Consider the following 27,022-nt stretch of genomic DNA (forward strand, 5'->3'; position numbering starts at 1 on the left):
CATTAATTTCCATCCCTCTTTCTCTATCTCACTTTCTCTTTTATTTTTCAATCTTTTAACCTTTATAAAAAAATTAAAAAACAACCATCTTTTCTGCATTCAGTAAAATTTTGTAGCTATAATTGTGCAGAAAGGTTAAAGGGTTTCAATTAGAAAGGTCACTCCAGGATCACTGTGCAGCTGGATTCACATGCTGCCTGCCATTTAGAAAGTTAAAGATAGCACTGAATAGCTTCCTGCGCTAGAGCTGACACCTCCAGCTTTTTCAGTCCCAATAAAAATAAACTTTCAGTCCTTACTTTTCAAGCAGTGCAAAGGCTCACAGACCTCAGGAGATTTTCAGCAGGGAAAACTGTAACAAGTTCAAATTGAAGACCAGATCAAGAGGAAGACAAGATGTACGCAGCCAAAGGCAATTCCCAAAGGGAGGCCACTGCACTCTTTGGAGGTGAATGTCTCCAAACTGAGGAAACTGGTAATCTGGAGCTGATGACACCTCCAAAGCACTCACAACAGAGTTCACTTGTGGGCTTATCCAACATCACTCTCCAGGCTCCCATTTCCTGCTTCCTGCATTCTCCAGTTCTTCGCCCCTACCCTAAACTCTAACTTGCTTCATAGGAAAGCAGACCAATGTATTCCCCAGTGCTGAAATGAGGGAGGAACAACAAGGTGCACAGGGGGTATGCCTGGTCAGGAGAGACGGATTACGTGAATTACAATTGATTTTCCACTGTTAATGAACCATGAAGTGCTTGTGATTGCATCTTGAAGAGATTTATAATTATTCATTGAATCTCAGAAGATAATTAAACTTCATTAAATACAGACATGACAAGCTTGCATAGTAAAGAAGAAAGCCTAGAGCAGGTTCCTGACAGAAGAGGGAGATACAGTGTTGGGAGAGGATAAGGAGAACCAGCAAAACCAAAAAGAGTTCTTCACTAAAAACAGTTTTTGTCCTAACAAGAAGCTGCTGCCCTCAATGCGTTTGTTCACCTTTTTCCTCTGGTTTTAAGAGTCCTTTGCTTTGTCTTTCACACATCATGATCACACCACCACCTTTGCCTGATGTTAAAGAGTGCCTTATGTAATTCACTTACTTTGTAACAGTTGCTGTGTGAAAATGTTAAGTGTTTTACAGCCAGTGGGGACAGGTCTTTTCGCATGTTTATTGAAGTGGCAGTGATGTACCAAACACAGATTGTGGAAGGAGATGGGGGGAGAAGCACCAGGAGGCTGTAGCAGGGGGATGAAGTTCATCACCACATGGATCAGAATTCCCAAACAGTTCAGCATCTGGGATATCAAGGGAGTGCTTCTCTCGTTCAAATACTCTGGCTTGTGTCCATGTGAAAATTTAGTCCATATAGTCCATATTCTAGAGATTTATTAGGATATATATAATGGGACACATACTACAGGCTATGTGGTATGTTCAATACTGGTGTAAATTATGTCCTAGTTGGGTACAAAGCATTTGACACCAGATAAGCAGAATCGAAGAATATTGCAGGAAAGAAACTTATTCATCAAAGAAGGAACACACTTGAGAAAGAAAAAGCTAACAATAACGTGCACTGCTGAGGATCAAAGGAATCTTGGCCAGCTAGCAGTGGTAACCAAAGCCGTCAAGCCAGAATAGCATTTGTTCAAAATTGTATTGCTGTGCTATTGGGAGCTGTCAGTGATTACAGTGCCCCAACTTAGGTAAATGTCTGCATCCACAGATGCAGTCAAAGTAACCACTTCTCAGAATACTGCATCTTCTGCTCTTGGTAAGCCAAAAAGACCCTGCTGTCTTAGCTTAAGGTGATCTCCCTGCTTTTTGCATTTACACTGAATTTCCTGAGATACATAGAATGAAGGACAGGTCCACTTGTTTTCTCCAGCCCTTTTTATAACACAATTGCCTGTCTAACAAGGGTCACCCAGCCTCAAGCTCAGCCAAACACAAGACTGTTGGGACACGGCTACTGCTGCAGAGCCAGTGGTTAGTGCTCACAAAGCAGGAATGGGGTGGATTTCCAGAAGTCAGCCTAGGAAAAGGACAGGAATCTCACACTTGCCCAGTATACTTCTTCCTCTCAAAGGGCTCTCTTTTCATTATTGCCCTCCTAGAACTGAACATCAAGAGTTTTGAATCCTGAGGCAATTTGATTTTATTAAGTATTGGAAACGTTGACACGAAGTTAAAAGGACCCAGAAAAGATGCTTCTCCCACCAGGCTGACATAACTTTGCTGAGCACACATGCTCTGCAGAGCACAGTGCATAAGGGATGAGACAATACAATTTTGCACTATTCTTCTGGCATGAACATCTCTTTCCTATCCACACCCAGGGGAACAACTCAGCCCTACAGCTACATCTCTCTCATCTCTCTTTCATCTTCTATTCCTGCCTGACATAACACCTCCTCTTTCCCTCGTCTCAGATAGATTTTAGAAATATAGGTCTTCCCTAGTATAGGGTAACTTAAATCAAAATGTTGTAGCTATAGCATTTCACTACAGCAACACTGCCAGAGATTCACAGTATATACAGACCAGCACAGTAGTATGTATAGAAAAAATGAAGGATAAACAGGCAGGCACACAAATGGAAATTAATCATCTGAGAGCTGTTACTTATTTTCTCCCCTAGACAAAGTCTTTGTACAAAGCCCAGAGTCTCTGGCACAAGGAGGAGGATTTGGGTGTATCAGGCCTGATTTCTAATTGGTACAGCTTAACTAGTGAAAACTCCCTTCATATAACTCCACCGGTTTAATCGTTCTGTGAGCCAATTCAGCTAAACTGCTTTAATAGAGGAGCAAACCTGTCTTGCTGAATATACCCAGAATACTTGCTCCAATTTAACCAAATGAATTTAAAATCAGTTTCAGAAAAACTGTGCAAAGCTTGTAGAGGGATTTCCGGTTCTTTCAGAGAAGAGAAATGCTGAACGGAGACTGTCTCCACCCAGGACCCTTCCTGTCTTGTTTTGCAATGAATCACACATCCCAGCTTTGCAATGAATGAGGTTTCCGAAGGCAGTGTTTACTCTGGCTCTCACCCCCACACTGTAGCACCATGTGTTTTACAGCATTGTCAAACATAATGATTCCTACCCTGGAGAGAAATTGGGTCCCGTTTTATATTTTATTGCCTCAGAAAGGACATTTTTTACTTTCCACAGTCCACAGTTGGCAGCAACAGCCCCATAAATCTTGCCAAATGGTTTTTGTTGATATATTGTCCAGCAAGAAGTCTGTGAGGCTGGGGGCAGCATAGAGTAAACAAGTTAATGGCCTCCTGATCCATGTCCGAAGAGGGAGCACAGCAGGGATAAGAAGTGCTGCAAAGTCACTGCAGACAAAGTTCAGCAGCTGGTGGGTGAGAGCACCAGGAGTTTGTTTCCCATGCTTCATCCAGAATAGCAGGCAAATTGCAATGCTTCCCAGCCCCCATGAAAGGGGCCTTACACCAGAAAGCTCACCTAGTTATGCTGCCAACTCACTCTGCTCATCCTTGTATTGGCTGCAAGAGCTCCAGCTGGCTCTGACAGGGCATGACCAGGGGGAAACCTGCAGGAGCCCCAGTGCATGCCAGCAGAACTCATGGAAACCAGGATAAAGAAAATTGGAAGGAAGGGAAAAGCAAGAACACACTTGTGCTGGTGAGTGCATCTGCACAGGAGCAGATTTCACAGCTGAAGGGACAGAATGCAGTGGAGTGCACAGTGTGAACACAGAGGAATGAATACAGGGGGGAAGACAACTCCTTGTCCATAGGGAGGAAGCTTGGTGCAGTTGCTGTGCTTGTTCTCTGGTAGGAGGGTAAGCAATGAGAGATTGTTAGATGTAGCTGTGTGGATATGGTTGTAAGCAGTGCCTATAAAGCAGATGAACACATCTGTAGATGCAATAACATGGTTTGGTACATGTGTTTTGAAATGTAAGTGGATAGCGTTGGAAGGAAAGCTGGTTGTTCTTGCACTATGGGAGTATCCAAGATTTGCATTGTATGTGTGTTAGTTGGCCCAGGGGTAGGGGTATATGTAGGTGACATGCTCTTGTGTATTAGCACATGTACATACTGCTACACACAGCTGTCCTTGAGGCAAGCCCTAATTTTGATTAGACTTGTCCTTTGCGGGTGATGACAGAGCCTCTGCCTGAGAAAGAGAGATGTTCAGCTTGATTCCTCTGGGCAGCTAATGAGCCACTTCCCTCCTCTCCATCTTTGTCCCCGTGCTCCTCCCTGAGCTCCAACAGCACTTTGCGTGTAATGAAGAGATAATGCCATAATGACTTAATATGTAACACTCAGCCCAGTCATAATGCCTTGGAACAACTAACTGCCACTGTGCAAGAGCTCTAGCAATTCAGCTGGTCGTGTCTAGTTAATGCAAAGCCCTGTATGCCTCTCTAGGCACAGGGCCCATTCAACGGACCTTCGTTGTGCAAAGCAGAACCACATCTTGCAGTGCCAGATGTCTCAAGTTTTACTGCCCCACACTTTTCCTGCAGCCATGGGGGAGGAATGCAGTCCTACAGACACAACCCGTACCAATCACCATGGTTGGCCGTGATTCCTTATGAGTTGAGAATTCTCCTGAGGCCTCAAGAATAAAAATACTGCTAACCCTGGCTAGAAGCGTAATGAACAGGAAGAAAGATTGATTGCTATGGCTGTAATTAAGTGAGAGGCTTTGATAGCCTCATAAGCTGCAAGAGCCAAACCAGAGTCCTGATGTGGAATTAGAGTGTCACGGCCTCCCTCCCTGCACCCTGCCACTTTCTCCTGTCAGGGACAGCACCTTAGGATTCTGAGCACGCAGCTGCCCTGCTCCAGGCTTTACAGGCTACAAGTCATTTTAAGGGGAAATGGAAGAAATGAGCTTCCCACAGATGAGCGTGATAGGAGGCTCAGGGACTGACTACACGTGAGAAGGAGCAGGAATTGGCACGCTGCCTCCCACCCTGTCCCTCACCTCCCACTCTGTGCCTCACCTGATTATAAGGTGTCTCTCCACATTAAGCATAGCACTGCATCCATTTATAGTCTGTGAACAGTGTCTCATATCCAGGGCAGGAGGGCATGGGGAGTGGGGGCGGAAGAAGCAGTGAATAATTATCCACCAAGGACTCGAATCCAATGAGATTTACACCCTTTCTCAGCCATAAACATCGCTGAGAGCTCTAGAGATAAACACACTTGCTCAGTGGAGGCAAATGCTGCCTGCCAGCCTGCAGATGCTCAGCCTCCCCTGCATGCCAGTTCCCTAAGGATAACCCAATTCTCAAAGGGAATGCACTCTCTCCATCCCACTCCTCTCGCATTTGCACACAGAAGTGATATCGTCATTGGATATCTCATTCACAGTACGAGCGGTGTCTCGAGGGGGCCAAGATACGTGCTTTTCCCTTAGTGTAGTTAGCTGAGGCTAGTGCTCTGCCTGACAGCCCCCTCCATTTTGCAGCACAGCCACACCGGTATGTTCCCACACGATGGAAGAGGACACCACACCATCCCTCTCCCTCAGCTCCTCCCCTCAGCCCAGCTTGCCATATACAGTGCCTCTGTGCTGGAGTGTCTTCGTGTGACAACAGAAAACCAGGATCCTCACATACATGACACGTCCAGGCAGCCTGGCAAAGATCACCACCAGCAACCTCCTTCGTGAGCCTCTCTGCCCTTCCCCTCGGTCCAGTGTTCTGGCTCCAGCCATGTGCAGCCCTTTCAGCAGAGAGAGCCCTTTCTCTCTTGTGAGCTGTAACCCATATTTTTCCTGCAGCTCATAGGAAATACACAGGTCATGACAAACAGGATTTGTGCCAACCCTTGAACTTGCACTACACTCAGGATAAACTCAAGACAGAGCCTTTCCTATCCCTCTGAGTTCACACTCAGTCTCACACCACCATCAATGCACCTTCCCCTCCTCTTTTGCCTCAATCCCACCCAGAAGCAGAAAACTCCTCAGCCCACCCCACCCCTACCTCTTAGCACACAACTCCCTTCCCTCAGATTTGTCCATAGCTACTGTCCTCTATTCCACTACAACCTTTTTGCCTACTGTTTTGAGTATGTGCATGTTAAATGTTTTTTCTTCTTAGAAGTGATTCAAGAAATAACCAGGAACATCCTTCTACCACAAATTCCACGAGAGGTGATAGCTCCTCACAATGAAGTGGGAGAACAAAGGAAACAAAAACTTCTTGATCCCGCTCCCAGCTCTGGCACTAGCATTTTCTGTAGATCTAGCTACTTCCTAGGGCTGCCTCAGTTTCCCCACTGTGACTGCCTCACAGAGACACTGTGAGACTTCGTCATCTGACATATACAAAAAACTGAGCTCTTCAGCTGAGAGGAGCTAGACAAAGACACAATCATATTCTGACACGATGCCTTTGAGCTTCCTAGTAACTAGACAACGGCTTAACTAGCAAGATCCTATTGTAACTGATGCCTGAGCCAGGCCAGGGGATTCGCCTGCATCATCTTAACTTCACAGTGCCTCTCCCCCAGTGTGTTTGCAGTACCTTCCCTTGACCAGAATGTCTGACCCCAGCGCAGCCCCACTTCAGTCTTTGTCCATCACAAGTCGCTGGCCTTGAAACTCAGAGCACCAGGGGTGACAGACATATCCGGAGAGTGACAGACTACCAGAGTCAGCAGAATGCAGCCTGTTGCCATAGAAATTCAAGCCTCCTTTTCAAGCATCTGTGCAGCTCAGGGGAATGTGGCCAGCTCCTACTGCGAAAAATCTTTGTAGAGTGTCCCATGGAGAGTTGGTTTTGTATCCCACAATTGCTCTTTGCTCCCCAGCCCAATTATGTGCTCTAGCAGGAAACGATGGACCACAGCATGGCTCGGGATGTATGACGTCAAGGTGCATTGTCTAACAGATGAACCTGCAACCAAGGACACTATTTTCTAGTATAAGAACTCTGCAGGAAAATTTCAGATTTTCTTTTAAATATTGGAAGAGATCCATTTTCACTGCTACGCTGCAGGGCAACACCAGGTGACGCCACTTAAAAGTATGTTTTTGGGAGATCTGCTTATCTGAACGTGCATAACTTAGATCTTGTCCACTACATAGACGGGCTTTTTTTGGAAGTTGACAAAGGAATTGACATAGGTGTGACATGCAAACAAATATGTAAAATAAAACCAAACGCTAGGACAGAGGGGTGCTGATGGAAAATTCCAGCAAACCAACCATCATTTTGGCTACAGCATATTTTGTAACTGCAAAAAAATGCAAGCAGAGCATGAGAGTTATTAACTATTTCTCTATCATTTCCAAGCTTCTGTCATGTGTGTGCATCAGCACTTGTGCACATGGGCAGCATTACACAGTATTATGACCAAGAATATTTCTTCACATGCATATGTTCAAGACATTGCAAATCAACTGTGTATACTGCATATATATTGTCATGGGCTCAAAGACAAACGTGCATGTATGCCTGCCACTGTGTCTATATATGCATGTGTAGTACTCGTTAGGGTACAGACACGATGCTTGTGAAGAGAGATTACATTCCCTTCAAAGGTGTAGTCACTTACCAAAAAGTTTTGTCAAGTCTAATTACCTGCGCTGTTTTCTCCACAAAATTACTTTGCATCTCCAAGCTTACTTTCCCAATGGATCCTTTTGGTTCTTATGAAATAACAGGTATTTAAGTGAGGCTCCTGCTGCAGGAGCCAGGTAATGAGCACTAGGAGCATGCTTGGGCTTTCAAAGCTCCAGACAGCTTCATTAGCCAAACAAAGGCCACACATCCAGAGCTGTACAAAGAGGCAGGGGGTGTGATGTAGAAGAGCTCTAGCCTGAGACTGAAGACAACAGTTCTTCACTACATTATTGTACATGCAGCCCTCTGGGAGTGGCCAGCTGTTCAAGGAATTGTGATAATAAGCTCTCCAAGGATGCTGGCTTTGTGATGTTCAAAGCACAGACACTTGAGATCCTCCCCCAGCAAAAGCCCATGACAAAACACATTCAAGACTTTTCCTTTTAGGCTTCATTCCAGAAGCCCTGAAAGACACTTAGTAGCCTAGTTCAACATGCCTGGTTTCTCACGCAGTTTCTTACACCAGTTAAGCCACTGTCAAACACTGCTATACAGGATGACTGATGCCTTTTCATTATCAGTGGCCCAAAGCCCTCCCCAGAGGGCACTGCATGCAAGAGATACATCACTATTTGTTGAGGATACCCCCTGAAATCCATGGTTATGCTATAAAATTTTCCTGCCCAGCAGTTTGAAAAGTTCCTTCTGAACTCAGCCATGGAAATCTCTTACAATGCAAACAGCTTCCCCAAAGAAGAAAAAGATTTACTTCCCGCTTGTCTTTCCTGAAGTCTTTTTCCAGTGAATTTCAATGACGATAAACATGACAGGCACTGTAAAACCCAGCAAGTGCACTATTTCTTTTCCTCTTCCCACCATTGCCAGTATAAATATCACCTTGAGTCCTGGGGGCTAAGTGCCAAGTTAAAATATTGCTCTCTTTGGGCTCGGGATCTGGGTTCTCCAGAAATCACAATGTGATCTCTGTGATGGTAGGTGAGAAGGAGGGAGGGAGCGAGCTAGATCCAGGGACACCAACAGGAAATATTTTCACACTAAATTTCACCCCCCCTCCCATGAATTTCAATGAACAGTTATTATGATAAAGGGTCATCGTAAAGACAGATCATCCCATCCCACTCTCAAGAACATGTCTGCAGCTCTCAAGGCTGTATATCAGGGAACCTTGCTTGTTCTTCCTTTCCTCACTCCCACTCCTCTCTGCTGCAGTACTTTTCTGGGAAATCCCAGGGGAAATAATTCTGGAAGAGAGGCAAATTTATTCAAAAGCTGCATCAATGAACAATTTGTTTCACTGGGAGCCAGAATGAGACTTGGGCAGATGAGAACAGAGGCACTGAGCTGGGGGACAAGCAGCACTAAGGATAGTGCTCAGGATTCATGTGCAAGTCTCGGACCTGTGCACACCTGCTGTTAGGTGAGTGAATTGAGCTCTCAGGCTTCAGCTACATGGGTACAATTTTTTGTGCCAATGAAGACTTTTGGTCTGAGCTGAACTGCAGCAGGGGGAGTGGATTCATGCAGGACACCAAAGCCCTAGGCATCTCACACCCAGACACAGTGCCAGCCTGAGATGGAAGCCAGACAACATCGATCTTGACAAACAATAATTTCCATCCTGGAACCAGATGGAAATACAACAAAAATCTTCCTGAACCTAAACTCCCTGTCTAAAAAAATTCAACCTAGGTCAATCAATAGGTTTATTTGCAATAATTTTAAACCAATTCATTTTATGTCAACCTTTAAAAGATGTTATTTACTTTTTTTGGCAGATTAATTTCTTGTTTGAAAGCATAAATTCTAAATGTAAAAACAAATATAAATTTTTCAACAATTTATAAATGGTTTTGATTACCTTTTCCTGCAAATCAGGGCTTCTTTTCTCCATACTACCACTTTGCTATAGGAAGGGATTTGGGTTTCAAACCTCCATGCAAACCTTCCTGCAGTTATCAGAGGACGTGAATCTATGCGCACTCATTTTGTAGGCATCCAGGCAGGGTCACAATGATTTAATCTCATAATTTCCTCCCCCCACAGATCTTGGAGCTTGGGACCCTGCTCACAGGTTTTCATACAGTTAGGGCTAAGTACCCCTAAAGGACTGTGCAGTCTGTTGTACCACAACAGAGAAATTCCACGCAAGCAGTTTCTCTGTCGTGACTTTCCTGTTGGCATCCCAGACTCCAATCCAAACACCTGCATCTTTATAAAACTGCTTCAAGATTAACATGAACTCGTCTCCGGCCTCATTTTCCTCTTTTTCTCCCTGATTGTAAGGCCTTACCCATACGACAGCTTCATTACAAGTGACCTTCAGCGCTGGCTTTGTTGGGGAAGTGATTTAGAACCCAATTACTGAACTGTTTCTTTTACCTCCTCCCTCTTACTGAAGGCAGCAATAGCAGCACTGGAAAGGCCATCTGAAACAGCGGATTTTGAACACATGACAGAAGGGTAGACAGAAGAGAAAGCCATCCTCCACCACAGTCCAACATGAAGGGGCCAAACTGTTCTTGGAAAAATACCAAAACAATCATATAATTTATTCCAAGGGTACAGATGAGTCTGGTTTAGACAAGCCAGGAAACAGCTCTTAAGGAACGGGGGACTCTACAGAGAACAGACAGAGGCAGCTGGAAAAAACATGGGGCAGGTGGCTGCTTGGAAGACAGAATCACTCTGGCACATGGGCAAAGCAGAAGGGAGATGGCAATATGGGACTCGTTATGGGCTAGGTTAAATCTCATTGGAACCAGCGAGAAAAGCAGAGGTCTCTGATTCAGGCTAAATCAAAGAACAATTACATGTCTCTGCTTGGTACAAACTGAAGCAATGGAGGTTACAGCTCAAAACAGAGCTGCGAGTTTACTCTAGACTAATAGCTGGAGGGGTGCGTGCGTGCGTGTGCGCACATGCGTGTGTGTCAAAAAGACAGAGAGAATACAACAATAACCAGAACTGGAGCAGATCACCAAGAACAGTCAGAATAAGCAAGGGAAACCCGACAAAAAACACAGTGAGATGGTACTAGAAAAAAGGGTGATTAAAGACTCCTCTGCCTCCTAAGTGGCGCTAATAACCAGAGAGAGTTAAAAGCAGAGTAAATGGCGAAGCAGGAGTGGGGAGTCCCTGCTCTCATAGAGTGAAGTCTTTTCAAACATTATGGTGTAGCATGTTACAGGGTACACCAGCAGCAGGCCCTTGAATGAGTGTCCAAATCAAAGACCTGAAAAACTGGACCCGTTCATGAGGCTTTCACTCTCCTTTTCAGCAGTGGCATCCCCGTTACCCAATAGTTCCCGAGCAAGAGACAGGCACTTACAGAAGGAGCACGCTGAGATTTTTGGTGCTCAAGATGCAGAACTCCAGTTGACTCTCGTGGACTCTCAGTAACATCACCAAGCAAGCAGCAGTCAGTGACCTCAGGAACAGCTTAGAGCTTTGCAGAACTGAATTCTCAGCCTGGGGATTTCCAGTGCCTCATATGATCTGCTTGCTCTATGACGAACACATAACAGAGAATCTATGTGATTCTTAATCCATCTAGGCTCAGAAATGGAGGGTAGAGACACTGAACCATTCAGGGAATTAAACTGGTAGCAGGCTGTTTCACACAACCATTTCAGCACAGTGACTTACCAGTTGAGAAGAATTTAATTTACAAACTGGAAACATAAAAGGAAAGTCAAGATTCCAAGCAAAGCAATAACAGAAGAGCCCCGTAATGAGAGGCTCATACAAGAGGTGATTGGCTACAGGGAAATAGCAGGAAGAGATTAACTGCTGGCAATGAAGGGCTATTTCCAGCTGACATTTATCTCTGCCTTGGAATTCCCAGCTGGAGAAAAGAGGTGACAACAAACAGGACAAATTTACACTGGCCACTTTATGCAAATCTAACCTTTCCGCACCTGCCAGGTGGAGAGCATTTATTTACTTTCTGGCTGCCTGGCTAAATTGGCAGGAGTGAATCCAAACGGAATATGGAGAAGGTCAAAGGAATATGGCTCATGACTGTAATTTCAAGACCTGTTACAGGCATTAGAATTTTAATGTGGCAGTTGAGAGATATATACCCCAAGCAAATGAACTGGCAGAAGACATGTGCATGTACCAGTGTATTCTTCCACATGAGCATTTAATCGCCCTCTGACAGGCAGATTCAGAGATGCTAATCCGTGTCGCAGTCCGTAGCTGTATCTTGCTCATAAAGGACCTCATCAAATTCCTTAGTTCATGTATGAAGAGTGATTAACTTTGGACCAGACAGATCTGAGTTCAATTGCCTTTGTCACAATGACTTTTCAAGATGCAAAGACATGAAACTGAGCAGTAACTGTGAGATGTCTGGGGGTGACTTTGTCACAATTTTAAATAGAAAAATAGCACTTGTATATACACTATCAAATTAATGCGTTCATACTGCACTCTAACAAGTGAAAACAAATCCCTGCCACCTCAGAATAAGACTGTCTTTTTTTTGCATGCTAAATAATACGTCTTTACAATATATAGTCATGCTCAGCTTTTTACATTAAAAAGTCTCTGTCCATGTAAATAAAATGCAGACATCTCTTCACTAGAAAACAATACAAGAGCTCTTGGTACAAAAGACCCAAATATCTGGCTAAAAGTACAGGGCAAGACTTCAGATGGGCTGCCAGTGCCTTTGCACCATATTGAACAGTGGCCACAACACAAGAAATTAAAACCAGTGCCCTAAAAGTAAAAATGCTCCGACATCTCTGGTCTTCCAGGTCAAGAATGCAGTTGCACAGCCCTGCTAACAGCGTGCTCCGGAGGCACTAGCTGCTTCCTAGAGCCTGCTAGGGCACCACTTCAGTCTAGGCACAAAGGATAACGTTACATTTTCCAGCTCAGTTCGTATTAGCCCACATGGCATCCTCCAAAATCCCATGGGCACTAGCAAGCAGCTGCATGGTGCTTGGTTGCCGGCTGGGGTCAAACCACAACATACAGTCAGCATAAAGCCTGGCTTGTTAAACACTATTAACAATTCAGAATCCTACTGACAAATGTCTTCAAGGGATTCATTTCTAGAAAGTACTCAGATCTCCCTGCCTCTTTATGGTATCAGTGTCTGGGCACCCAAGATAAACAGATACATATGGGCAAGAGGGATGCTGACTTCTTTAAGTCCCTTGAATTCAAACCTAAGTTGGACACTTTATAACTCAGATTATCGGATTGGCTTATCGAACAGGATACTTCTATAAATAGGTGCTCTCTTCTGCCTTCTGGCTCCTGAGTCTTCAGGTTGCACCAGTGTCAAATGTTCAAGCTTTGCACTGTAACTGAAAGAATTGGCTTCTGATCACAACAAAATATCTTGTGGCATCTTGTTCCTCTAGGATCCCCAGGGTTGAAAAAAGAAGACGAAATAATGCTAAGTTCACAGTAAATACCATGGAAATGGACAACATTTGAACAAAATCACTGGTTCCTCAACTGATTCCCCACCCCACATGGCAACATTAGGACCAAACGCACCAGTGTCACACCTAAGGGCCTTGTGCAGGCAAAGCTGACAGGTTCCCAACACCGCCTCCTATAAAACCTAGGTTTCTTTCAGCATCTGTTATCCAGTCCAATTTTGCTTAGTATGCAAGAACTGACAACAGCCTGAGGTGATCTGGCTGCAGGGCACACCAGGGGCATTTTTCTGAACCAGGCACGCCCTCACATTGCCCCTGCCCCACATCTCTGGTTGGTGAGTTTTTTGCAAGGACGAGGAGGAAAAAGAGAAAGGCTTTATGAAGGGTCAGAGAAAAAAGGCAAAGAAAGAAAAATCCCATAGGATAAAAGAGATGAGAAATTTAAGGTAGTTTTAAAGCAGTTAGTGAAGTCAAGAGCCCAAACTGACCTGAAGTCACAGCAGTGAGAAAGCAAATGGACTTTTTAAGGACTTAGGCTGAGATTTTCAAAGCCTTCTCAACAACTTGGATTTCATTTCCATTTATTTTATTGGATTGTTACGAAGAAAATCCTGTGGGCTGCTCTGATTCTGGAGGTCTGAATTTGGGAGAGGAGCTAGACTTTGTTTTATTTTTTATTTTTTATTTTTTATATACAGATCTATATAAAGAATCAGCAAAACCAGCCAATCATTTCCATCAGAGAGCCTGAAGGGTCAAGAATTGCAAGCTACAGAGGAATCATTGCAGGGTATAAAAGGGAGTTACAAAGAGACTCCAGAACAGCAGAAGGGTTACTGACATTCATGGTCTTGTGGCTCCTATTGCTTTCCCCTCCTTTTTACCATAACATAAACAGGGTTACATCAGTTTTCCCCTAACTTACCAGACCCCCTGCAGCACCGGGTGGAAACAATGGAGGATTCTACTGTCCTAAGAATCTTCCATCCCATCCTTCCACATCATTATTTCATTACCTGACAACACCTTTATCTGTTCCACAGTGTGAGGCTCTGGAGGCAGTATCCAGCTTCAGAAACACTGCACAGAGCAGGACTGGCAGCTCTACCACGAGACTACATGCTGAGAACTGTCTGTCACATAAGACCATAGCATTTTGTAGGATTTCTCATATTTCATAAGCTCATGGACTTCCTCCACCCCAATTCCAGGCAAAAGAAAAAGCCCACCCCTATGAGCCATGTAGGTTGTTTCCCTTTTCAGTAGGAAACAGTAGGAGTAGAAATTAGTTTCTTCTGTTTTCCAGCTCTCGTGAGCTCTAGGTTAGAGAAGACTTGGGGCTTCAGTTCTGTCAGACTATTGACTGCGCAGCAGGTAAAGAAAGCAGTAAGTGAAAAGTAATTGATAGCAGCAGGTAGCTCCAATAAGTTTCTTAATCAATACAATTTATAGCAGAGACAGCTCTAAACACTGAAGCAGGGAAGCCCAGCTTAATATGTTTATAACCTTTCTCATTTCATTTTGTTCATTTTTCCTTCCCTACTTCTTTCAGCAGTGTTCTGTTGAGAACTAATTTCGCCATGGACATAACAAGCTCATGCTTCATTCACCATTATCTTAGAAACTCCTTGTAAATTGAATTACCTGTATGGCAAAGGGGAACTGCCCTAGTTCTGCAGGACAGGATGGAGCTCAGACACATGGCCTTGTTCTTAGCAGAAAGCAGTGTTGTTTTTTTCTGTTATTGAATTTAAATTGAGGATAATGAGTGGGAAGCAAATAAAAAAGATCCCCTCCCCAGAACAGTGATAGAGAGGAAACAGCCATTAAACCAAAGGGTTTTCATCAATAACTGGTTCCTTAATCTCCCAGGTGTTGAGAGGGGAGGATGACTTTAGCATTTATGATGTCAGGGGACTGTACATGGATTTCCGACACATATATTGTGTAGCTTTTCTTGCCTTTATTTCCCCACTCATAAATGAGAGATAAAACACATCATTCCCTCGCAGTGGAGAGTTTATTTACCTCACACACATTGAGATCATGCAACAGAAAGTATGTATTATTAAAAGATGTACTCTCTCTGTGCTAAGAAACACCACTCGCAACTGTTCTAACAGGTGACATAAAATACATCAAGCAATTATGGCTTTCTGAAAATGACCAAAGAGCGCATCAAGAAAGATGGGAGACCTTTCCAAGTTTTCCTGATGGATCCAAATTTAAATAGTTTACTGCTCAGAAATAAACATTTCAGCTGCCTATGCCAAGGACCTTTCAGATATCCTGCCAGTACTGTTACTGCATAGACACACACTCATAGTTCTGAATTCTGACAGTCTCTTCTGTTATGGTTTTTGTGTGTGTGTGTTAATGAACATGGTAAGAGCAGCCTCGGGGAGACACATTTGAAAGGTTGGTAGGCAAGGGTAGCTCTAGGTGTTATAAAAGTGTTACTGACATTTTTGCACAGACAGATTAGGACACAGTGAGGAATCGACTGACATTTTCCCCATGGCACAGCACAAAATAAACCACCATGAAATCCCAGAAACACGTGTTATGTGTTGTATCTCCTACCTGAAAGCCACAGGAATATACAGAAGTCCTTTTCCTCATCCTTCTCCAGTATATATGGGTACAGAATCTTTCCCCTTCTCAGCAACTTCTGCTTCCCAATATTATTCCTCTGGAAAAAGATGAGCATTAAATTGGTTATGTGGAGAAAGTAGATACAGAGGAATTTTCTTTGTATCAAGAGTGTTTTTCTTCCTCCTTGTTAGCTGAGATGGGAAATGGAAAAGCTGATTTTCAGCTTGTTCAAAACTTTTCACAGAATCATGGTAAATATATTTCCACACACAGACAAACAAAACCATGTTTTAACCTGAAAACGTCTGGTTTGGTAAATATAAAAAGCTATTATTCCAGATAACCAGATGGAGAATACTATGTAATCATGAGAAGTCCCAATTTGTCAATTACCAACATTTTTCAGGAAAGTTTTAATTAAAGGCCATTTTCCAGTGAGTGAAAAATCCACACTTTTCAACAAAATGCTAAAAATACCGAGAGTCTTGAGTGAAGTTTTTGGCAAGATGAGTAAACCTCAGTAGAAAGCCTGTTCCATGGGAGATGTCTAATTCTGCTCCAATGACTCAGCAGCCTCAGACATACTTCCAAGCTGCTAGATGATCTTCCAGGGCTATTATATAAACTTCTTCTTCAGGAACCCTTTTACTATATAAGACAGTTTAGGAAAAAATACAGCCAAAGCTTCAGTCAGTTCCAACTGGGGAATCCAAAACAAGGACATCAGAATTTAAGGTATCAGAAAGTGTCACTTGTCATGATACACAGACTGGGAATTAGCAAGAAGGCAACCTCTAAAAAGCCAGATTCTCTGCTCCTGCAGGATAGAGAGAAGTACACTTGTGGTTAGATGATTGCTTCTGAAGCTCTTTCAGAAGAGGTCACCTCAGTCTTTTTTTCTCTGAGAACCATGGCCGCCTTGAGCTCACTGTGAGGAGGTTTTCTTTGTGGAGGGGGTAACTTTCATGGGACAGGTATTCTTGGGGGAATAAAAGCAAGAAGCCTTTGGTGAGGACCTTAGAGAGTAGTTACAATTCCCCCATGTGCAAAGATCCAGTGCAGAAAGGCCTACATACACTCAAAGCTGCCTTGACAAGCCCTCAGGAGGATGCTGAGAAACTCTTGAGCCTGCTCCTAAACCTTGAGCCGGGAGATTTGTCTTCTTCCCTGGGAGCAGTGCAGAAGTGCTATGTCAGCCACTGCAGAGCTGCAGAAGGTCCTGCGACCCTGGTGGGGAGCTGTCCATACTTCATGCTATATATCAGAACAGAAGTCTTCAAGTAATGTCCAGCTGCAGCAATGCCACGAAGAGATACTGTATTAGGGAGACAATTTCCCTTTCTGTTTAAGGCATTTTAAGTGAATGAGTAATTCATCCTGAATGACTTTGAGCCGAGGCGACTATCCATGTTACCACCCCATTATACATTCCATAAAAAGAGGTGACAGTAATTTATCTCTCTGCTCTTGCCGGGTGGGCTGATGGGGGGATAAATATGCTGCCACCAAACTGGAGCGATGAATCATCCCTCAGAGGAAACAATGATGCTTTTTACTGATATGGCATTTAAGGCTTCCCAGTGGGAGCTGTAGGGAGAGGGACATCAGCCTAAGGCTTCAGGAAAAGAGGGAATACCACGGGCAATGGAGGGCTCAGTTCTCTTTCATCCACACAGGATTACCCAGCAAAGGCATCCGGGCAGAAGAGCCTTTCTCCTGAAAGCAGTGGAGTCTGAAAAGATCACGTGCTTATGTTGCTGTTCGGAGAAAAGGAAAGCAACTATTAAGTTTTATTCTGCTTTATTATTGACTGAACAGTGGGGTTAGGCTGGAGGAGAGGAGCTCCATTAGAAATTCCCCAGAATCATGCTCCTTTCTTGTATAATAAGCTGCATAGCACATGCCAGTTGTTCAGCTGGGAAATGTGAGTGAGAAAGATCTGTCCTGGGAATTAAAGCACAGGTTTACTTAAAGGAGAGGGGACTGCACGGGGGTGCTGCCCAGGCTAGAGGGAAAGCCCACTCCCCTGTCCTTTACACCTATGCCCACTTAGGCAAACCCGAGCCTTGCACAGGAGGGGATCATTAGCTCTGCCAACATGAGGCTTTTAGGATAATCTGAAATCACCAAGGGTGGATCAATTAGGGCCAAGTCTGAGGAGTGAGGGCTTCCTTTCCTTAAACAACTCTATGTCCTGCCATTCCTGCAGTCCATTATGGGGTTACCCCATATGTTTATGGCCATATAGAGAGCTGCTGCCAAGCTACACCAAGCCGAAGGCAGTCAAGTGCTTGATCTTCGTGCCCACAAGCTACACACCCTGGCTGAAAGTTTTCTCCCCTTGCTGCAATCCCTCTGCATGTACTCCTACCTCTGCCCTCAAAAATACATATACCTCATGCTATCCCAGAAGTCCTCTGCAGCCAGATGCACCCACAAGCGCTGGAGCAAATGAAACATTTTCTTGTGAACATATTGTGCTGTGCACATCCACGCCTTTATTGCCTTCACCTCACACTTTGTTTTGCTACCTCTGTCCTCCCCACTGCTCCTGGCCTGCAAGGGGCTGATACAGCATGTAAATGTGCTACAAAGACACATCCTCCCCACCCCCGTGCTGGCTGTGGGGAACATAAAATACAGCAGAGGTTGCTGCTATTTTATTATTTATGAAGCTTTGGTTATTTCGTATATAAATAATCCATGACTGCAAAGTGTTGCTGGCACTGTAATTGAATATTCATGAGGTATTTTTGTTGAGAATTTTCACCATCATTTGAAACCCAGACACAAAAATAAAAATCATCACAATAAAAGTTTCATCTGTCATTTCACAGTTTCAGCCTCTGAGAAACAAACCCTCTCTTTCTTCCACCCTGAGGATTTTCTGTGTGGGGGACGAGGAAAAAAACAGTAGGGTTAATCTGGAAGGCAGGTTCATGCTGTATTGGAAAGAAGCAGGGACGTCTTGCATATAGCTCTGCCTACTGTCTCTTTTAACATTGTCAGGATGCTTCATCTGGGGATGTATGCTGTCTGCATGGCGTACATGTGAATTCTCTCACTCCCTCCTAGAAATATTTCTCTTTTCAGGTTTAATCCTGGCCAGAACCTTGACAGAAGCACCCAAGTGGGATCACTCAGCATGGAAAATGGAAGCATGTTGCTGCCACCCTGTGGAAAATGGTGGCCCCCAATTGTTGAGGACCACTCAAGGTTCACAAAGCTACAGCTGGTATGGTGGTTAAAGTGATTTGTGAAGCTGTCATTACCCTGATGAGACCCAGGGGTAAAGAAACAGGGGAATTTCTATTAAACAATTGTAGGATTTTCAATGAAGATATTTGGGCACTTTCAGGAATGATTGATGGTGTCTGTGCTATACCCATGGTGCACAGGGGGCACATGCATCAAGAGGATGAAGTACTACTGCTGCAGAGGCTCCCAAGGACAGCTTTGGCAAATTCCTGGACACATGCAATGACCAAGCATCTCTTACATCCTGGGATAGTCCAATGTGCAGCTTCACCTGCTTGCCTTGCTGGGATTCCCCTTTTTTTCCTCCTAAAACTCTCTTCACTGCGCCCTTCAGTTCCTCCAACTCCATACAAAAAAAGGCCAAGGAGGACTAACCAAGATAGCAGTGCTACCCAAATATGCCCTTCGCCTTCTTTCTATCCACAACTTCTGTGAGGAGGCTCTGCAGCTGCCTGAATGTGCATCACCCTGGCCTCCTTATCATCCACTGTCCCAGTTCTCCTCTACAACTTCTTCAGACCACAGCTCCTTCCTTTTCAGTTTTGTGAAGCACTGGATGCACAGAAAGGAAACAGCAGTAGGAGGAACAGCATGTTCCCAGCCCTTCTAACACAGCCTCCTTAAACCCAGACGGACATATGAGAGCCTGGCAGTCACATCTGAGATCCACATCCACCCCAATCTGCCACTGTCCACATGCAAGTGGTATACGTGGAGCTATGTCACACCAGCACATCGCAAACGGGGCCAGAGCTCTCAGAGCACCTAGCCTTCCAAGAGTGATTTATGGGCCCTGTCAATCCAGCAGACTGAACTGCAGAGACAGCTGGAGCGTGCAGCAAAGAGAGCAGCAATCCATCACCACTGGGTAGGAGTCACCCAGGAATCCATCAAGAGCTTCATCATGGTGACATCTTTTCAGAGGCAGAAAGTGAAACAAAGGAAAATGATGGAGATAGAGTGAGCCTAGAGTGGAAAATCCACGCAGGATTTCTCAGAACTTCAGAATTACAGAACAAGATGAAAGACATGAAAAATATTTTTTGTGTTTGTAGTGACAACTTACAAACTACAATGCCTCACATAGCTGAGCAGGGCTTTCTGGTGTCAGCCATACCAGCAGCAACCAGAAACTGCTTTCCCATTTGCTAGTTAGAGTTTTGTGGTAGGTTTTAATCACTTCCAGGTATGATGACTGGATAGTTTTGATGGCAAGGGCATTTTATTGTTAGGGAACTGCCACTGGCAGAAGAAATCAACCCCAGCTCCACTACAGAGGAGAGAGGTGATGCCCTGTACTTGAAGAAATATAAAGCAAACTGCAGCATTTCACTATATGGCGCTAGTTCATATTCTAACTTAGAGGTGACTCCTCAGCAGGAGCCAACCTGCTCCTCTGAAAAGGCCAGGCACATAGATACACGTACCCACCCCAGACCAACAAGCACGTAGGCATGTACCAAGCCACAAGACACACAAGATACTTCCACAAGGCCCATATATACGCACAAGTCCAGAAAAATATATGTATAACAGCTTAGCACACACAAAGGAAAGGGGCGCACACTGAGATGTAAGCGTGTTTGGAATCTGTAAGTATGGCAGGAATATAGAAAGTAAACTCAAAAGATGCACAGAGACATGCACTCCCCTGTGCAGTGTCACGATGAATACAAGAGCATATGTTGTCTGTCTTTGACCTACAACTCAATAATAAGAGATATGTCAAGTTCCCCAGTAACACAACTTTTCTCCATCCTCAAACTCCATAAAAAAACAGAGAAAGTGATTTCTCCTAATTGTGTGTTAGACACCAGGGAAAGAGGTAAAGAAAAGAAGTGAGCATCTGCTCTTGGAGGAAAAAAAAACAATTTACCTTTGAATAGGGAGCAGCAGAATAAAGCGCATTGTTTCTTTTTGCTCCAGGGACAGACACCGATGTTGTCTTGAGTCATGCTGATTACAGGTTAAGCATGTGCTCCCAAAGCTCTGGAAAGATGGAGGATGTGTTGGGACCTCTCAGAACAGTATAAATCAGCTGAAAATTTGGGGAAAAAAAATAATCAAATGAACAAAAGGATTCAGAAGCTGGGAGTAGGGACAACAAATGTATTTGGGCACCACAAGGTAGATAAGACTCAGTAAGTGCAAGAGAGATGGGGATGCGGGCCAGGGAAAGCATCCTGTGGAAAGAAAGCAGAGGTGGAAATGAGCTGCAGCACCCAGAAAGACTGCATAGGAGAAGAGTGAGTACCTGGGACTGTGAAGGAGAGGTTACAGGCCTCCTGACCTACACTTATTTCTGATATGTATCTCTTCTGGGGTCCTTTACTTGCCTCCAGAAGATCCTTTCCCTAGCTAAGACATCCATGCAGACAGTACGTATTTACCCACCCTGAGAAAATGCCAAGAGTATAGTACCTGAGAAGACATGAGAGTATGGGGACAATACGATTTCCAGTGTCACAGGAACTGCTTTTACAGCACAAGGCAGGCTCAGTTATATCTAGCTTACCTCCAGCAGATTCTCTGGTGCCGTCTGAGTCACGGGACTATGTGGAACCATTTGAGTTTATGATCCTTTTATCTCTCTGACCAAGGGATCATACGCTGCTTGTCCCAAGAAGAATAATGAAGCCTCATACATCACATATCCCCCAAAGGACTTAATTTGCCTTAATCTAAGGGGAGGATTTACCTCCTGTCTCCAGCTCTTTTACTATCCATTTGTTGCTCCATCTGCAGCACAGATCATAAAGAAATTTTTTTATTTTTTAAGTCAACCTTTGCTTGGTTTTCATTAAGGCCTTACACTAAGTCCCAGGCTGCTCACAGCTCAGAGAAATACAGTAAGACAGACGCACTGAAGGCTAGATGGCCTTGTCCTCCCTTTTAACAGTGTACTGCAAGGACAAGGGGATGTCTGGCTCATAACCAGAAAAATGAAATGATGGGTCAAGAGAAAGGCAGCATTGACACTCACCCCTCCCTCAGACCTATGCTTGCTCTGAAATATGATGTTCTGACAAACAAGAATGGTTCTGGTTTGGTGAAATACTGCTATTCACACTGCAGTAGCATTAGCCAGTAAGCCAAGACTCCTCTGTGCTACCTAAGGTGCAAAGATATACCAAGAAGATTGCCCCTGTACCAGAGAACACATCCAATGTTCTCAGCTTGTTTTAAAGATGTGAGGCACACACAGTCTATTACTGTTGTGGGCTGTGGCTACTGAATTCTGCTTCTGGATCTTTCACTGATCCACAGCCTGGCCTTGAGCATTTCTTCACTTGTCTTTGCTTCTCTTTCCTCATCTGCAAATTGGAGCCTTACAATTCAGTATAGTGGATTACTTTAAAGGGTCTAGGTGACATAATAGTACAACTCAGCATGTAAAGGGGGCTCTAGACGGTTAAATAAGACACTGCTTTCTCTGCTTTTTTAACAGCTGTGTGCTAGCAAGGGAGAATACGTGTCTGGGAAGCATGCAACCCTTCAGTGCAGTTGCCCCAGCTCCTTTACCAACTATGCATATACATATATGTGGTGTTGTCTCCTAAAGCACTCCTGCTTTATTTTCTTCCCTTGCTGTTCTCGCTGAGCTAGAAACTGGCACTGAACTGAAAGTAATTTCCTTTCATTTTAAATAAATAATAATTTAACAATGTATGCTGCTGAATTCATTCTTGCATCAAAGGGGAGATGATTGCACTTCCCAGCCCGGAAAGACAGAGGGGAGGAAGACATGGCTTTATAATTAAATTTGCTTTTCCTCCTTTCATTGTGAATCTCATTAAAAGGGGGGGGAAGGGGGAAAGAGTGAAAAAAAGGCAAAAGAGAAAAGCACACACAGAGACTTGTGTCTCAGCCCTAGGAAAAATGAAAAACTCCCTTGTGTTTGTCTCTTGCTGCTACTTCCATATAACTACAAGGATAACATGGCTAAGGGGACCCTTTCAGTTCTGCGTGGGTGCCCAGCACAGCAAGAAAAAGTAGAGCCATTTCAGTTGCTGCTTGGGAGAAGAGCAGAGAGCTGAAACCTCTCGAAGTTGCCAGGGATTTTCTTTGACATCTCATACACATAATATGTGATTAGGGGCACTATTCACATGTGGCAGAGGCAAAGTGCCACAGCAAAGGGTGTTTAGGGTTACTACACAATTCATCAGTTAGCTGCGCTGATGTGGCAGCTGCTTTCTGTCTGGGGGCTGTCTTATATACCCAGCCTGATCAGAAGCCCCTCAATTCACACTCAAGTACAAATTACTTTGGCATTGAACCCCATTGTATTGTGACCTCTCTAAACCCAGGCACTGACATTTCTTGTTAGCTATGGCATAGCAGGGCTGTAGGAGCACCCTCACACCTCTGACCAGCCTCCCCAGGTTCTGATCCAGGTGTGCCCTGGGGCCGGGACCTTGGAAGTCTGCCTGAATCCTGCGCTGCCTGCCCAAAGGGAACATCCTCAGGGGCTGGAGATTACTCACCTTTAGAGAAACTCACTGCACCAGGGAACATCAGGAAACACTCTTGTTCCATCAGTGCAAACAAGCACATTGCAACTCTCTCCATAATGAGGCTATGCTCACAGCCATCTTTCCCTGTGGAAAAATAAATGATTCAGCGTAAGGAGGCTTTGCTGAGTTTACTTTATGAGAATGACAAAAATGTTTTCCTTAATAAAAGAAAAGCTGTTGAAGCTATAGTACTTAGATACTGCCCAGGTTAACTCCTTCAGAACAACCTTTGATCCCTGCTTAGGGTGATCTTTCTCATTGCCCGAGTGCTGCACAGGCTTACATTCTCTGCACTGTGTCCACACATGCATTAATCCCATGAATGGACATCCCTTGACCTTGCAGGCAGCTCGCTTTCAGCGTGGACTTTGGTTCAAGAATTGTCCAAATCCTGTGAATTTCTCTTCTCTGCTCCTTCTTCTTTAGTACAGGAAAGGTTTTTCTCTTTGCATCTTCACTATTTAGTATGGCATAAGGGGTGGAAGAAATCACCTTCAGCTTTCCTCACCATCTGCATCTGAATTGCTCCAGTGGGATTTGGGCTGCATTCCAAATTTTTCCATTTGTAGTGGATCTGGGACAGAGGGAGGACAAGCAAGCTGACCGTGACATGTCTGAGTGAGTAAGACTCCAGAGCAGCTAGCTTCTGGGACCTTACTGTTCTGGCTACTCTAGTTATGGCTGTCTAGGGCTGCTGAGCACCCTCCCTCATATAGTGCTTCGATTTACCTGACAATCTGCAGCATGGCCTACTAAAAACAAACAGCTCTCCTACAGGCAAAATTTAAAACAGGGAAATAATAAAAAATAGAAAAGTGGCATTACTGTGCATTATAAAATAATGAAACCGGTTTTTTCAATTTGTTTCCACCCCAGATAGTGTGGCAGTGATCAGCACTTTACAAAAGATGCTTCTTCCACATCCTGGCATATGTTATTACTGTTATTAATAGCAAGCCATTCCCAGGGGCAGCACTCTGTACAGGTACATTTATTTCCTTCACAGCCCTGTCACCCCCTTGCTGGTGCTCCAGCTCCCTACAGCACACCCCACTACGAGGCAAGGAAGGCAGATGGAAAGTTAGGTACCACCCTACCACACTCCAGACACAGTTCAGCCTCATTCTGTCACTCAGAATGTGCTTGTTGTTAGTTTTATATCATCATAATTGCATTACCTGTGTCTCCTACCACTGTTATTTCCCAGTTGTTACTCCTAAATCAAAACTGCCCTTTGGAGAGACAAATACTTGGACACTGCCTCCTTCCCTCTGAGCCAGGAGGAATGGGAGTGATCAACTTGCTACTTAGTAACAAGGCAAACTCTCCTAGTTTGTTTTGCTGTTTTCAAGTGCAGACTTACGCCTTCTGCCCTCTGAACAGGATTTGACATGTCCCTTTCATGGGACACTATTTCTCAGGAGGGCTGCCATAAACAGGTACATGCTTGAGTGTTACTGTGACCATATCACCAGCCTTAGGTTCCCAGTTACTCCCTCACAGCAAGCCGTGGCATTCAGGCATGTGAGCAAGTTTGCAACTGGGACTTAACAATGTAACATGCAAAAACTGAGCTGGAATAACCACCCTCTGGCCAGCCAAGGTGAGATAAAATGGACAAGCAAGTCAATGTGTGTCTCTGTTTCTCCACTTGTCCACTGTCTGTCTTACCTACCTCGACCACAAGCTCTCTGGGGAAGCGACAATGTCTCTCAGTATCTATAGAGCAGGAGCCTGCCCTTTGGGATTCCATGTACTGTCACAGTAGAAATCACAGTGATAATCCAGCCTCAACTCCTGGCAAAACAAGAGCAAGGGAAGCATTTTCAGAGAAACTCCCCACCTTAGGGAGTTCTTAGACTGGATTCAAAATACACAAGGTACGTTCTCTCCTGAGACAGCCCTTGCACTGAGCTCCCTCCTTTGCCTAATTTGTAGCAACTTCTGTGAGTCACATTTGCCTTTCCTAGGCGGCACGAAGCTCTGGGCAGTCACTGAAGTGCTACACCAACTCCCTGTCAGCAATGCAATCCAGAATTTGTGAAGCACTGGAAAATTCAATACAATTGGGAAGCTTAGCTCTTCTTTGCCTGCTGGCCATGTTCATCACCAGCACAAGGTAACAATGTAGAGCCATTCAATAACACAGCTCATTAGGCTTCTGACAACAGATGATGGAACTCAGGCCTCGAACCTACAGCCTCACGAGTCTGTCTGGGCAATTTCAGGCCAGGTATGTTACACTTACCAGCATGTGAGGAATGCATGTCTGGCAGAAGATCCAAAGGGAAATGCCCTGGGAAAATCATGCAGGAATTGCCCTGAGGGAACAAGACAGAATGCTCAGAAAAGCGCTTGGAAAATAGTTTACATGAAGCAGGTAGAGATGACCTAGAGGAGACAGTTTCTTTGGCTTCCCAATGTCAAGAAAGCAGACAGCACTCAGTTTTGTTAGGGAGACTCCAGAACAACCTCCTCTAGCTGGTCTGTTCGAGATTCCAGCCTCTCTCCTTGCCCCTTGATCTTGACCTTAGACTTCTAGGGTGCTTCAAATACTAACAGTCAGTGAGAAACAAAGCCATAATGGACTGCCAACATCCAGTTAGGGACACCCTGCAGCTGCGTTGAAAGAGTCTCACTAGCTGCAAGCTTAGAAGTGGTTTTGACATGGAGAAAGACCAGTCCTTGCAGCAGTCAGCAGAAGAAAACAAGTACCAGGACCTACAAGGCACAGCTCTCCTGGTGGGACCATCATGCCATAGAAAAGCCTGGAGGAATGAAAGTCACCAATAAAACAAGGAGTAAAATCCTAATGCCTTTGAAGTCAGTGACCAACCTACCATTCAATTTAATGAGCTGTGGGACTTTAGCCACAGCCTCTCTACACACCCACCCTTTATAACGCTATAAGAAGGCAGATGTGATATGGAAGCAAGAGCAAAGCTTCTAGCTGTTGCAGCCAAAAGGAAACATTTTGATCATTAACGCGTTTAACAGTCTTTTCCCTAGCGCAAGCTAGAAAACTGACCATCTCTGTGACAAGCCTACCCACCTAAGATATCATACACTTTTTGGAAAGACTCCTGGATTCAAAGACTTCTACTAACAGACAACCCACAACAACCCTAGACAAGCTTTTCCAATACCCAATTATTGCATTGTTTAAATTTTATTTCCAGCCTAAGTGAGTCAGACTAAACGCACTTCCAGCTATGCGGTCTCCAGGCACTGGATCTCACTGTGGCCACTGTCTGCTAGATTAATGAGCCTTCTATTATCAGAAATCTTTTCCTTGTACTTAAAGACTGTAATCAAGTCACCTCTTTAGCTTCCTTTGTATAAACCAGATGCAACTTCTTGGCACTGTCACATTTCACAGAGTTGCATAAAGATAAATATACACAAGTTGTGACTCTACCATGATGGAAAACAGAATTTCCAGAAGTGCAGTCATTATGCTGTTCACTGGATTTATCTGCACTGGACATAAAATTTTGATAAAAATTCACTGGCTTGAGCAGCTATTCCTTTGCTGCTAGCCAGGTAAGTCAGAACGATTTCAATTGAAGAGCACAGAAGTGTGTAAATGTTCATGTTGACTCCTCTTAGTGCTTGTGCGTGCAGCCTCAAATTACTTAAAAACCTCTGGACCAGCAAAAT

At 44.3% G+C, this 27,022-nt stretch overlaps 1 protein-coding gene and 1 long non-coding RNA gene across 4 annotated transcripts in view; both read right to left on the reverse strand.

The window, feature by feature from the left end:
* The window catches only part of DISP3 (dispatched RND transporter family member 3), a 162,258-nt gene extending 141,401 nt beyond the window's left edge, over window positions 1-20,857 (reverse strand). For all 3 annotated transcript variants that reach the window (XM_056330957.1, XM_056330961.1, XM_056330956.1), the window contains exons 1-2: window positions 20,722-20,857; window positions 15,576-15,684 (exon numbers count right to left, since the gene is read on the reverse strand). In XM_056330957.1, the coding sequence (XP_056186932.1) occupies window positions 15,576-15,614 (39 nt within the window). In that variant the 5' untranslated portion in view covers window positions 15,615-15,684; window positions 20,722-20,857. The remainder of the gene's footprint in view (window positions 1-15,575; window positions 15,685-20,721) is intronic.
* Window positions 20,858-20,866: 9 nt separating this feature from the next.
* Window positions 20,867-25,138, reverse strand: LOC130145729 (uncharacterized). The gene is made up of 3 exons (XR_008820652.1): window positions 25,038-25,138; window positions 23,333-23,446; window positions 20,867-20,883 (listed from the first exon to the last, which is right to left on the reverse strand). It is a non-coding gene; the product is annotated as an uncharacterized LOC130145729 (long non-coding RNA).
* Window positions 25,139-27,022: the final 1,884 nt, after the last annotated feature.

This window comes from Falco biarmicus, chromosome 3 (assembly GCF_023638135.1).
Source record: "Falco biarmicus isolate bFalBia1 chromosome 3, bFalBia1.pri, whole genome shotgun sequence".
NCBI classification, from domain to species: Eukaryota; Metazoa; Chordata; class Aves; order Falconiformes; family Falconidae; genus Falco; species Falco biarmicus.